The 14,771-nt window shown below is 41.1% G+C and overlaps 1 protein-coding gene across 2 annotated transcripts; it reads right to left on the bottom strand.

The window, feature by feature from the left end:
* Positions 1–265: 265 nt before the first annotated feature.
* Positions 266–14,070, bottom strand: trim45 (tripartite motif containing 45). Of its 2 annotated transcripts, none has more exons than XM_047371053.1 (8): positions 13,694–14,070; positions 6,392–6,680; positions 6,050–6,195; positions 5,510–5,826; positions 5,193–5,322; positions 3,042–3,156; positions 2,529–2,655; positions 266–2,417 (listed from the first exon to the last, which is right to left on the bottom strand). In XM_047371053.1, exons 1-8 carry the CDS (start codon positions 13,882–13,884, stop codon positions 2,263–2,265), a joined length of 1,470 nt encoding a protein of 489 aa, XP_047227009.1. In that variant the 5' UTR covers positions 13,885–14,070; the 3' UTR covers positions 266–2,262. The 2 variants fall into 2 exon arrangements, with proteins under 2 accessions (XP_047227009.1, XP_047227007.1); XM_047371051.1 differs by lacking the exon at positions 13,694–14,070 and adding an exon at positions 8,174–9,495.
* Positions 14,071–14,771: the final 701 nt, after the last annotated feature.

Here is a 14,771-nt window from a genome sequence, read left to right as displayed (position 1 = left end):
TGCAAATAAAAGACACTTCACATCAGAACTTGAGAAAAAAGGTTTTATTCCCTTTAAACGTAAGACTACAACTCAGGAAAAATTCTGCAAAAGAGAAACTCTAATGTACAGTACAGATGCATGTCAAAAGACAGAAATATTTTCAAATGCCCGTTTTAGAAACTGATTGTGCACCACATTCTCAAAGTTATACTAGCATTGCCTTATTTTACAATTCATCTTTACAAGGTGAGTATGCTAATATTTTGAGAAGGACCTGTACAGTGTGTAATTCCCCCACTCGTTTTGCAGAAGCCATCACCAGAAGGAATGCAGTCTTCAGTGAGAGCCCTTTGAGGCCCAGCCCTGCTAAGGGCTCAAATGGGGGGGACCGAAGGGCTCCCAGCCCCAGAGAAAGGTTCCATACCGGTGCCAAAGGGCACATGGGTGCCTCAAGAATAGTGCAACATCTTTATCCCTGCCCACAGAACAGCCATTCAGCCCAACATGCCAATGGAAGATGGCAGCCAAGTACACCTTCAAAGCATATGAAGGAAGGCCACTATGTCATAGAACAATGTACTGGGTGCAGCTGTTTATACGGCACCAGTCTTCTGGGGCAGCAATGACCGCAGCCCCAGGGGCAGTACGCTAGATGCGGCCATGAGCATGCCAAAATGGCGCCCGCACTGGAAGTCTGGGAGGTCGCCCAAAATACAGCTGACCCGCAAGGTCCCAGGGCAAGCGCTCATTGAGACAGAATTCAGGGCAATGCCAAGACCGTCTTCTGTGAGGCAGTCCGACTGCCCTTCATGTTCACCCACAGGCCCAGGTGACCTACATGATCGAGCACCATCTGAGTGTCCCAGACAGGCTGGTTGTGGGTCGCCGCACAAATGAGCCAGTCATCAAGATAAGGCAGGACTCTCAGCCCCCATACATGCAGAGGGGAGAGGGCTACTGACACACATCGGTTGAACACCCAGGGAGAAAGCGAAAATCCAAATGGGAGGACTAACCTTCTTCTGGAACGAAAAGCGAGGAAAATGATAGTGATAAGGGGCAATTGGGACATGGAAATACACATTGGTCAGGTCGATATTAGTGAACCAGTTGCCATGGGAAATTGCCTGCAACACATCACTGATGGTCAGCATATAAAAGGCTATGACCTTCAGATATACATTCAGGCCCCTGAGATCCAGGACTGGACGCACACCCCCTGTCTTCTTTGAAACAATAAAATACTTGGAATAAAAGCCCCCTGGATCCAACAGGGGGTTCACAGGTATTATTGCAGCCTTGGCCAGCAAGATGCAAATCTCCTGGTACAGCGCCACTGCGTTCAGCGGGTCGCAGATGACTGTCACTCTGACCTGGACAGGGACAAGGGGCCCACATCAGAATTGAAGATGGTATCCCCAGGGCAAGGTGGACAGCACCACAGATCCGGAATGTGGGTAGCCCGGCAGCTAAGCTGTCCCAGGGTTAAACCTCCGAGTGTTGGCCCCATCGCGTCATATCGGGCCCCCTGGCACGAAAGGACACTTGGAAAGTGTCTCAAAACCTCCAGAAATCATCCCAGGCTGGAATCTTCCTATTCATTACCAGTGCCACGCTTCTGTGCGATATCAAACTGAAACAAAAAAGCAACATCTCGGAAGACAGGGGGCGTATGTTTGGGTGACTTTAGAAGGCACGTTAGTAGTGAAAAAAAAACTGTTACGCCTTATCCTCTTTCCACTGGTTATCCCTCAGGCTACGTTTTACAGAAGAACTTTAGTTCTTTAAAAATATCTGAACATCCACCTGAAACAATTGTCACTCTCTCCAAATACATCAATGTTTCGCTATTTTAATTAAAACAGTGAATAATAATTGGTAAACTAGATAATTACTATATTGAAACACTTGGAAAGAAAAATAAAAGAATATTAGCCGTTTAGTGTAGCACAGATGAAAAGCAGAGATTATTGCAGGCTTTTAGTATTATAGTTTTAAGTAGGCTGTAAGTTAAGATCTTTTTTGTACATTATTTTAAAAAAATGACACTGATTGTATGATTCATGTATTCTCCACTAATGGTCAGGACTTAGTACCTTACAAATTTACAGCTGAGTCCCCTCCTGTGTCTTTAGAGTCTCTCTCTCCTTGTAGGACCGTTTTTAAGTTTTCCATAAATTTGCACCATCACCCTGAGGACTAGCTCCCGGGTGCTCTGATATTTTGCTTGCAGCTTTCAAGGGTTTGCATCATCTTCACCCATCTCATCTCTGGGCCACATCAGAGCTCCACAGTTCGCAGGAGGCCACGAGGGGAAACAGCAGCAAATATGCTCTGAGGCAAACACTCAGACTTCTCTATTGTGCTGCCACAGCAAGACCAGTGATGTTTACCGGGATGTCCCTTATGACCGTGTCCGCAGCCTTTAAATCCTCCTGCAAGAAGACCGACATGAGAGGCAGCAGAGATAGAATGTTTCGCATAGTCTAAAACACACCTAAATGAAAACCATTAAAGTGATCGTTCTGCTGATATTTTTTGCGTACCTGGCATGGTTCCTGGGCAGCCACAGCGAGCCTCTTTGGCGCCTCCGCTGGAGCAGAAGGAGCAGCAGTGAAAAGTCCCACTGTGGAGCCTAAACTTCTTCTTCACATTCAGAATAAATGGAGAACCCTGCAGGCAGGCAAGGTGAGCAGTGAGTGATCAGCTGTAAACCTAAGAACAAATTAACCCACACAAGCTAACAGTATATTGGCTTTGAGAAAAATTCTAATTTAACAGGTTTTGTCCCCTATTGTTGCAGATTTGCCTCAACGATCTATTGGAAAGCGTTTGCTGCCATCTAGTGGTCAGAGTTATGCCCAATTATGCATAATTTTGCTAAATTGGATTCTAAATACTCAAGTCTATATCTGTTGCATGTGCTATAGTCAAACAAAAAATGTATTACCACCATGAGAGATACATAAATAATTTATTAACCGTAAATAAATTCAAGCAATTCATCTTCAATCACTTCATTTTACAGTACACTTTCTGCTTTTGGAGTGGTTTAGTACCTTAACATGTTGGGCTCTGACACAAACCCACACAGAGTACTCTCCTGGTTCCTCAGGTTTGTATGAGACGATGTAGCTTCCATCCTTGCCGTCTGCCACTGTTGTCTCCACTGTGCTGAAGAAAAAAAAAAAACTTATTACGATGGTAATAATTCATATCAATAACAGATCACCAAACGAGAAACCTAGCTGTAAGAAAAGGATAATTTCTTGCCATTTGATCCACACCGGCTGTTTTACACATCTTTATATTAGGTTTAAAAGCACAAATCAGCACAGAAAACAAAAAAATTACTTCTCTGACTTATCTTATTTCAAATAAAAGGTTTTTAGAAATAAAAGGTTTTAGAAATTTCATTAATTTCATTCTAAATGAAACCATTTATCAAGCACACAAAATTATGGAAATAGTTCAATTCAGCTGAAAATACTTTATTAATCTCAAAGGGAAACTAGATTTTGAAGGAGCTATCAGGATCCTAAGTTTCTTGAGAGTCCTTAGAGATGCCGATGGCTGTAGACAGGAAACATCTCCTGCAGCGATCTCTATTACAGCGCATCTGATGAAGCCTCTGAATGAAGAGGATGCTCAGGGCTGTCTGTTAAGTTCTTTATTTTCTGTGGCATCCTATTTTTCACAGTCAGTCCCAGAACAGAGCCAGACTTATTCATCAACTTGTTGAGCTTTATTAAGTCACTGGTTCAGATGCTGCTATGGCAACAGCTGAGAAGATGTTACTCTCTCCTCAACAGACTTGTAGAAGCTCTGCAGCATCTTGCGGCGAACACTGAAATACCCAGGCTTCTTGAAGAAGTCTGCTTTGTTCCTTCCTTCACTGTTGCTTCTACAGCAACACGTTGCCAATTTGTGCAGCGTCACTCTAGAAATGTCTTTAAGTTACAGCTGCTACCTAACAGTGATAGCCATATTTGAGACTCAACTACATATTAGCCCTTTTTGCTTATTTATCTGTATTTTTATTACTTCTTTTGTTAAATGTTTAATTTTATAATGTATTTTTAATACTGTTTTTTCATCAGTTTAGTAAATGTTTACTTATTTTTATTTCTTTAGTGTTTCCTTATCAGTTTAGGGTAGAAACTTGGTACAGTTTGTCTCAACAACATTCACACCCTGCCTGTTTTATAATTGACAGAATTTATACTTTTTGGTTCATATTAACCTGTTTCAACGTGTTTCTAACCATTTTGTCTCTTATGGTGCGGGTCCTGTTTTTGCTCTTGTTAAGCATTTTCTGTTGCGCAACATTATAAAAAGATGATATACACTTCCAGTCTGGACACACCTTTGTCATTAAATGGTTTTGCCTTATTTTTATTACTTCCTACATTGTAAATCCATAGTGAAGATATCACAACTATGAAGCAAACAAAAAATAAAAAGAACTTAAAACTTCTTTTATATTTTAGATGCTTAAAAACAGCCCTTGTTGCTTTGATTACTGCTTGCCATTCTCTTAATAAGCTGCATGGGGTCGCCACCTGAACTGAATAAAAATAAGGGAAGTACTGAATGAGTTTGTGTGTGTAAAAAGTTTCTTTGATTGATTGATTGATTGATTGATTAGTGCTGGATATGTAAATGATTCAATCTACAGGGAGCTAACAAATCCAGAACAGGCAACATATGGTGGGATCAGCAGTGGAGCACCAGTGTAACTTCCAGTTTCTAAAGCACCTGAGCGTCAGTAGAAATAGTGTTTCATTCGGCTACTTACATAAGGAAGTCTCAGAGTTTGTCTCGTTGTTTCACTATTGCCTATAAAAGTGACTGCATTAAAGTCAGCAGTGTAGCAAAGCACACCCCTAAAGTGACACACTGTAGATGGAAGTTGCAATCAGATGCTGGGTATTTCAATAGAAAGGTATTAGGCCTTGCAAGCAGCTGTGGATGAAGGATGCAGCTACTGCAGAAAAATGAATGTGACAAGCCAGAGCTCAAATAAATAATGTTCACTGCTAAATATTTCCATACAAACTTGAGTTAACTGGTCACTAACACCGAGGCATGTTGCGGCATTGACATTCTCCAGCTACAAGCACAAGTTTCAACACTAATAGAACCACTGGTGCCTTGCTCCAAGACCGTCTGGCAGTTTTTAGTCTGACGGAGCAAACTGGAATACTCACCAGTTTTTCTTCTCCTTGTGGACGATGCTAACCAGGACGTGTTCTCCTCCTCGAGCCAGTTGCTCCCCACGGGAGTCTCGACACATCAGAGTGAAGTGTCCCTGCTGGCCCTCCATTCCCTGCTGCAGACCTGCGTTAAGAAATGCCCCAAAACATGAACTTGAACAAACCTATTCTTACACAGATGTAAACACATTGTGCTGTCTCCAGGCTACAGGTACACCTGGTCCTCAAAAGAGTTTTAATCTTTTATTCTACAAAGCATTACAAGCAACTGACATAACAATGAAAGACAAAAAATTGTGTTAGTTGATTACCTTCTCCTTCAGTTGTGCACCTGTTGACGTCCACCGTCCTCGAGCTGATCACACCCACCACTGGGTAGCCCTCCACCTCTCCTGCCGGCTCCCCGGGCAGGAAGCAAATGCTGCTGCCATCGTCAGGGGCAACCGCCGCCAGCTGGGGGCCATATCTTCTCTCTGCCAGACTGGTCAGTCTTCTTAGAGTCACTCCTTTAACACTGAGGATCTCTGCGTCAGACCCACAGCTCAGCAGCCGCTCTGCAAACTCCACACTCCCTCTGACGTCCAGCAGGGCCTGCTCCAGCTGTGCCCTCTGCAGGTGGAGGTGGTTTCTGGAGGTACCAAAACCAAATAGCAGGAAAGAGCTTACTTGAAAAAGCATTTGTTCTTTACTATACATTTTTTGATTATTTATGAAATACTGTAGAAAAGAAAATTATACGACTTTATAAATTTGCGTGTTCACCTAACATTTTGGCAGACTTTGTTTTAATCCCTGACATCAAAGATGGTAACTGCTTATTAGTGTTGAATCGACCTGCAGTGATGTCATACCTGCGTTGCACCCTGAGCTCCTCCAGCCGACGCAGCAAAGACAAGCAGTGAGCCTCTACAGCACTGGCGTACCCTCGTGCAAAAGCTCTAATTTCATTGGCCGTTGCATCTACTCGCACCCGCAAATTTTCTTGGGAAATTTCCACCTGCAGGAGAATCAGAATGGCAAAAGTTGTATTTAAAACAATAATGATAAAAAAAATTAAGCTATAAATGTTATGTGTCCCTTGTCACCTTTTACAATTAAATATGTGCACTAAAAATCTATGCAAACAAAATTAAGTTGAAACACTACACTGACGCGGGTTTTAAAACACAAATCTATAGATGGGTCTTTAGGACCTTTTGCAGGGATTCCTCCAGTCGCTCCAGACGAGGTCGAAGGTGGACGCTGACCAGCTCTCGGATCCGGTCACCATGATGGTCAATGACGTCATGTGTTGGACAGCAGCGATGTTCTCGATGCAGTGTGGCCGCGCACTCCAGACAGACAGACAGGTCACAGGGCTGACAGAAGAGCCTCAGCTCTTGTCCGGGGTGAAGGGAGCAGAGGACCGGGCGGCAGAGACGACCACGAGCCTTCAGCTCCGCCACGGCCTGAACAGAATGAGACGCTGTTCGCTTCTGCCGCCTGTAGGTTGAAGGAAGAACAGACAGATTTATTGATGCTGTCGGTATGCCAGATTAAAAGGTTCAACTAAACAACAAAGGTCACAAGAAATACAGGTCGCTATGTGTGTGTTGTCAACAACCCGCAAAGAACAAAACACGGTCCCTCGCAACAATATTCTTTGCTCTGCCAATTAGTCATGTTACAACCACAGATTCCAGTGTTTTTATTGGGATTCTATGTGACAGACCAACACAGAGTAGCACATAATTGTGAAGTGGGAGGAAAAGGATACATGGTTAACCAAATATTTAACAAATAAAAATCGGAAACTGTAATCAGCACACTTTACCCTGACACCCCTAAATAAAATCCGGTGCAACCAACTATCTTCAGAAGAAACATAATGGTAAACAGAGCTTGTCTAAGTGTAATTTATTCTCTTAAAATCCACCGTTCTGTGAAGGCCTCAGAGCTTTGTTAGAGAACATTAGGGAACAAAGAGCATCATGTAACCAAGGAACACAACAAGACAGGTCAGGGAGAAAAAAAATCTCAGACAGCCCTGTTTAATGCAATATCTGAAAACGGACAGAGTATGAAGACAGGTGCAAACCTAATAAAAACTGACCATCCACCAGACCAGGCAAGAAGCAACAGCTAAGAGGCCCGTGGAGACTCCTCTTGAGTGTGTTTATAGGGCAACTAATAGTTGTGCCCTCCAGAAATTTAGCTGTTATGGAAGAGTGTTAAGAAGAAGGCGAGTGTTGGAATAAAAGGTTTCATTAGCAGTTTGTCTTAGGCTATGGTCAGTTGAGACCAAAACTGAATATATTGGCCTGCATGCAAAACATCATTAGCGGTAGAAACCTAATACTTCACATCTTCCTAAACACACCAATCCATTGGGAAACATGGTGGGGGCAGCATTATGGTGTGGGGGCAGGGAGCTTTTTTCTGCTGGGTGAGAGAAGTTGGGAGTTGATGGGAAGATGGATGGAGCTAAATACAAGGCAATCCTGGAAGAAAACCTGTTGAAGGCTGAAAAAGCTGGAGACTTGCAGCTGTAACTTGGTTTGAGGCAAAGGCTGCAATAAAAAAGTTTAACTGGCCAAACATTTTTAATTTGTAGCTTTAAAAAAATCTAAAATCATGTATAGTCACCTTGTCTACCTTGTACCAGTATACCACCTTGTATTGGTCTATGAAGTCCCAATAAAACATTAAGGTTTGGGGTTGTAACCTGGAAAAAACTAAAACAAATCAAGGAGCATTATTTCTTTTGCAAGGCTTTAAAATATTGAAACTGACTCTGAAAAAACTGTTCAATTTATATTTATTTTACTGAGAAAGTTTAGAAATTTACTCTTTTCAGAACACATCAATACACCATGTATTCTCAGGAGTGTTTAACCTGAGGAAAACAAACGTTGATGTAATTTGGAGTATTAGGAACTAATTCAGAACTTTGTTGGACTCCAGTAGAACAGTACAGAAAGCAGGGCCTACTCCACCTGTGTGCCTGGCAGCAGAACTCGCACAGGTTCACGCTGCACACCTCGCAGCGGCTCTCGGCGCTTCCTTCGCCGCACAGGTCGCAGCCCAGCGGGCCGTCGCTCACCAGAGTCTCCAGGAACACTTCGTCCAGCGCCAGGTGGTCTGTACTGAGTCCGGCCGGTCCTGACTGAGGGATATCCACCTCGGTGTCACACTCGGGGCAAAGCACGGTGACCGACACGGCGCCTCGGTCCTTTTCCGCCGCCTCCTCGCTCCTACCGCCGCCCTCCGGACCGTTCGAGCGGCCCCGTGGAGACGCCGAGAACGGCTCCAGTTGTCCGATACAGTCGGAGCAGAAGGTGTGCAAGCAGGGCAGGATTTTGGGCTCCCGGTACAAACGTTTGCACACGCTGCAGACTGCTCTGGGGTTTACTGAAGCAGTTTTAGGTCCCGGTTCCGAGCTCACCATTTCCTTCTCTGTAGTTTCTTTCTCCTCTGACTGGGACATTGTGAGTTTTTGGAGACTTCCTGTGCAAAAATCTGAGTAAAACTTACCGTGAAACCCACAGAGCTGAAACGAGTCGTCAGAGCTTAGAAAAAACTCATGCCTGTGTCTTTATTGATCATGGCAGGGGGGCTAAATTACTGTTTTCTCACAGTAGTAACACAAAAGTACTTAAAAACTTGTCTGCTTAATTAAAATCCACTTTTCCTCGGTGTGAAGTAGGCTGCGTTCAAAGCTGCATGGGACATATGACACCTCACTAACTACAGACTAATGGGAAGCTCCTCCTCACTATCCGGGGTGGTCCAGAAACTTTCTAGTAGTTTTTACAGCCAAACTGGGACTCGGACTACCCACTGTATACAAACCAGACAGATTATATACTTGCCACGGCGCAGGTAAATTCCCTGTTATTACATTTTCCTGCTGGATTAGAATGCAAGCAGCTCTCAGACCTGTCTTAAAGAGCAGTGTCACTTTGCAACAGTGCACACACCCCTTAAACCTTTTTTGACTTCTAAAGAGAGCTGCTTTTTATTTATGGGTATCAGAGTAAAGAGTTCAAATTCCATGGTCTTTTCCAACATAAAGTAGTGTGGTTTGTTAAGTGTGAGGAAGATGATACATGGTCTTTAAAATTTTTAAATCCAGTGTAACAATTGCCTTCGGACATCACTGAATAGTCCATCTGTCTGTAATTCAGTCTGAGATTAAATTTGAATGTTCCGTTAGTGATTCAGAGGCTTCTGAAGAACATTAATGGACAGAAGAAAACAAGGGAAAAACCACACCGGTCAGGAATAAAGTTGTGGAGAACTTTAAAGCAGGGTTAGGTTATAGACAACATCACAATATTTGACCATCTCCCAGTGCACTGTTCAATCCATGATCTGTAAATGGAATACCTCCTCACTGGAGGTATGAGCTACCCTTTTTGTATGAAAATGAGTATTAGATTGATGGACATCTAATGTAATTCAGATGCATAAATCCTACAAATTGAATTTAATAAATAATTCCCACCAAGTATGAAGTCATGCTTCTTTATCAAAAATATATTCCTTACTTTTGGCATATCTTGAACTGTCAGTTAGCTTAATGGCACCAGGGAAAACTTTCAATCTAATAAATCACCAATGATTCTGCATGCAAAACAAATTCTTCAAACTAGTTTAAACTATTTCATTAACCTTTTAATAGTAAAACACATGAATCTAAAAGTCATGCTACATCAAAAAAACATGTTATTAAGGCAACAATCACTACAAGCATTTTGATTCTATTTCATAAACAGTGTTAAAACTCAGGAAGGGAGGTGCTGAGCGTTTCCATGACAGCAAAGGCATGAACCAACCTGGTAAGTGGGCGGAGTCAGGCAGAACTAACCTCTGATGGGCAGCCTATGGGCGGACCCACAGTTTCTTCATTCCAACCCATCTTAGTGAACCGTAAACTGCAAAACTGTTAACATGCACCTACCTCAGAAACAAGCTTCTTCTTAACTCTCCTGAAAACTCAAAGTTTTAATCAATCTAGGATTTAGAAACATTATTCTAAACATGGATTATTGTGTCATGCAACAAATAATCAAACATTCAGTTCAACAAAACAAACACAAAACATCAAAGACAGACAAATGGCCAAATTTGAAGCTTCAAGAATTCAAAGAAATTATTAACAATCTCTTTTCAGAATATGTTTTCTCAGCCATATATTTTAATGCTATAATTGATCAATCTTGTTATGACAATCTTCAGGATCCTTTTTAAGACGAGTGCACATAATCCAAAGAGATCTCAAACTATTTAGAAGCACAGCAACAGTTTTCATTAACCTTGAATCCAAATCTGCTGATGCTGAAACCTTTTGCCAATTCTTTGTACTGTAACTCTGTAATAATAATAACTACAATCTTGAGAGTTATTGTTATAATTCTCTTTTTGTTTGGCTCAATTTGATTGCAGCTGCATTCAAGAATTTCAGGTTAAATGCAAAGAAGTATTTTAAGTCGGCATTGACATTTTATGCAGTGTTAAACTTAACCAGAAATGAAGCTAAGAAGCTTGACTCCAAACTGGACTTTGTTCCAACATAGTGTTTCAAAAGGAGAACAAACATCATTTTCTTTAATTTGGGCTATTTAAATTTTGAGAGTTGGGGAGAAACTTATTACTAGAACCCCTCTTTTACAATCCAAATGCTAATAAATGTTCCCATATTTTATGATTTAGTCATCTGAAATTACCTTTATAAAAATCCTAACCTTGGTTCCAAAACTAAACTCTTCAGCCCCAATCTGTGTTCCCCAAAGTAGAAATGTTGAGTATTATTGCATTTAAAAGCCACCAAATGACTGGAACCCATCATTGGCTTAGATCTGTTTCAATAGGTAATCGGTTTACCTTTAATTAAATATTATAATTTTATGGACCCAAAATCTATGGCTCACGGGCTTCAGGAGTCCAGGAACCACTGGTTGAGTACTACTGCATTGAACAATGATGCTAGCTTTCTGCAGAGTTTGAAGAGAGGATTGGCTAAATATCCCCAGACCTGTTGGTGTATTATTTCTGCTTGGACAATAATCAGATTTAAAATTATTAGTTCACAGCTCCTAATTTACCTCAGATCATATTTGCTTCTAACACAGTTCATAAGAAGCTTCAGACAACATTATACTAAAAAGCTAAAAACAAAACAAAAACACAGATTTGTTTTAAAATAAAGAAAAAGCATGGATAAAAACTTGGTATCGTGGTGGAAAATAACTCCACGGTTCTGGAGGCCTTTTCATGCAGAGTCTTTTAGGAAACATGAGATTAGTTTAATTTTTTGTGTGGTACCACTGTTCAATCAGAATCTTTCTTACCTTAAAAAATAACCCAATTTTTCCCATTCTCATTTTAAAGGTTTGTTTTACCAAGGAAAATGTGTTTAACAAAACCAATTACTCTCAAAAGTTTTAAATGTTTTAGCTGGTGATATCTTAGAAAACAACAAGTGTTTTAATATTTCTATGCAACACAGAACTGATCAGGTGTCCTTTCCTTCTCCAAAGGGAGAAAAAAGAAACTGCAGAACCAAGCCTTTCATAGTTTTTGTCAGGACCTGATATAAGGTACAGTGTAAATCAACACGCTGCATGAATCAGAAGAGGGAAGGAAAAATTAATATAACCTCTTCCCAGCAGCTGCTGTGAAAAACAATGAATTTGTACTTTCCATAAGCGTCAGTTAACACTTGCGGACAAAAACTGCACCAAACTGTAAATACTGTGTCAGAGACTGTATGAAGACCATCTGCAGTAAAACTAAGCCTGTTTTAATGAGGTCTCTACCCATTAGATTTATGGAATACAAAATCTGACAACAGAAAATAATACCTGAAAGAGACCCATCAGGTGTTACGCATGCAATGGGTTTTAAAAATACTCCTTCATGAGATCTGTCCTGAGAATAACATAGAAACACTTGGTTACTGCTGAGTTTTGGAGATGTTGTAACGTTCTCTGCATTTTAATAACTTTTAATAACTATAATAATTGACCCTGAATATTTCATGACAAAAGAGAACTTGCTTCTCTGAAAGAATTAACCAGGAAGTATCAAATGAGTTAAGTTATCACCCTTTTAAAGATACTTTTCTAACCCTAAAATAATATTTTAACCCGCTAGATCTGTCCACGTCAAGCAAGCGTCACATGAGCAGCGGTTAATAAGTGTTCTTCGTTGCATAAAATAGGAAAAGATTTATGCAAATGTGTGTGTGTTTGTACGTTACCCCGATCAGTTTCTTAATCGCTCCAGAGTCAGACTGTCAGGCACACAGTCCTCTATCAGTCCAAAAAACAACCCGGGCCTTTCAGGTCTGTTGGTGGGACATTCACTCCTTGTCCACTTTAACTTCTCCAGGAGGGAGAAAGAACTTTGCTCTGGCCTGTTTCTCTTCTGCCCGCATAAGATGTGCTTTCAATATAAATCCAGTGCATTCACTCTTCTGGCTCTGGCAAACAGCATGGATCGTTGTCCATCTCAGTGGGTTTGGGGCCAGACTTCTTCTGAGTTTCGTTTTGGTGGAAACTCACACTGTGATTTGCAACAAGCAGGCAGATCCTCTCTCTTTCTGGCCATGCTGAAGAAGCGTCTCTGATGGAGTAGGGAAGGGCAGGTTTCTAAAGTCCACACTCAAAAACGCAGATGTTGCACTCAAATCCCATATATGTGTGTATGTGTGTGTGTGATAGAGAGGCAGAAGAAAAAGTTTAGTATAGGTTCAGATTTTGCACAAAGAATAGTATCAGTCAGTCAGTCAATTGTCCACCTTCCTTCCTTCAACAACATGCACTATACTCCTTTCTAAAACAACTTTCTTTTCGCATCTCTAATGTCTCTTTTCACTTTTACCTTCTTTTCCGACTGATCGCAATATTTAAGACAAACGAAACTTCCTGCAGGAGAGTTTTAACTCTTTAACCCCTTAATTGATAACTTAACTGTGCTTTTTAATTTTTTCTTATTTTTAATTTTATTTTTCCATCTCCATCCATCAACTGTTTTACTTTAAACTATTTATACTATATTTTTTTAACTATTTAACTTATTTACACACAAACTTCCACGCTGTGAAAAACCAAACTTATCTTCCAAATTAAAGCACATTTAACACAATCATCCCCACTTTTTCCTTTCATTATTTTATAAATCACAGAGTCTGGAGAAGGAGACACCCCTGATGCCTCAAGGTTCCGGAACCATTTTTTTTTACCCGTTCAGCGGCACGTCTGCCCACTGGCTTTTCTCCTTTATGAGGTGTAGAAAATTGCTAAAAACCACCCGCAAAACCCTGTGTTTTGCTTTATCTCATTGTTACCAATAAGAACCTCCCTGTTATTCCTTAACAGGGTGACCGGGCCCTCAGCTGATGTCCTCCCTCTCGCAACTCCGGAACCTAATTAATTAATTAGGAGATGATGGTTAATGTGTAATAAAAAAATATATATATATACATTATATCATACAGAGCAACTTCTCACCCAGATATATTTGTAGACAAATAGTTCTGATCCAATCGGCAGGAGGCCGCAGGGGGGCACCAGGACTCCCCTCCGTAATATGGAGGTGGACTGAGGACAACTCTCAGGCTGGCCAGGCGTCCGTGTCCCCCTCCTGCGGTTTCCTCTGGCACGTTAGATCCTGTTCGTGACTGTAATGAAGAGGTCTTCATTACGTGGACTATTCCTATTTAAGTAATTCATAGCGCTTTAAGAGCACCTTTGCACTTTATTAAATGCACTTTATCTAGCACTTTAACACTTTATTTAGCACTGCACTTTAGGCATGGATTTGCACATAATCATTTGCACACAAGTTTAACTTTTTAATTGAATATTTATTGAGTATTTTAGTGATGAGCATGTAGCCTTTTGTTCCAGGCTCTGCACAGCTGCTCCTCATTAAGAAGTGTCTGTGAAAGGAGAATTGTTAGTCAGAGCAAATAAGGCCTACTGTTGTGAAACTTGAGCAAATGTTTGTGTAAAGTCTGTTTAAAAGTGTCAGTGAAGGAGAAGTGTTGTGCTAAGGAAGTGACTCACCTGTCTTTTCTGTGTCCTCTCCAGGGTGTTTGGACAAATACTTCCCCGGGGGTCCAGACATCATTTATAGGTTCCGGGAGAGACCATGGAAAATGTGGGGGAGTTGTACACTTAGTATTTGTGAGGTTTTATGGTGTTTGGGTGTGTAGGTTTAAAAAAATATAAAATATTTATAAAAAGTAAGGGGGAATATGTATATATTTGATAAAATGTATGTTTGAGTTGGAAGTTGTGAGATGTTAAATTCCATGTAGAGAATGGTTTAGTCCTTTTATCAGCTGTGCCTATTTAAGGCTGCATTTGTGTCTTGTTAGGAGGTTTGATGCTGTAAATCCACTGCTACTTCCACCTTCCTCTGCCGTCACTTTTATTTCTCACTGGTAATCCAGCCGCAAAGGCCTCTGGCTGACAATGACGCTAAAATTGTCGTGGAATTTTCTTATCAAAGTGGATAGAAGTTGACTCATAACAAGAGCAAATCCGGACTTTATCTTTATAAGTTTTATTCAAAGGCATTCAG

This window comes from Girardinichthys multiradiatus, chromosome 7 (assembly GCF_021462225.1).
Source record: "Girardinichthys multiradiatus isolate DD_20200921_A chromosome 7, DD_fGirMul_XY1, whole genome shotgun sequence".
Taxonomy (NCBI): Eukaryota; Metazoa; Chordata; class Actinopteri; order Cyprinodontiformes; family Goodeidae; genus Girardinichthys; species Girardinichthys multiradiatus.
The sequence above is the reverse complement of the archived record's forward strand: the minus strand, read 5'-3'. Positions and strand labels throughout refer to the sequence as shown.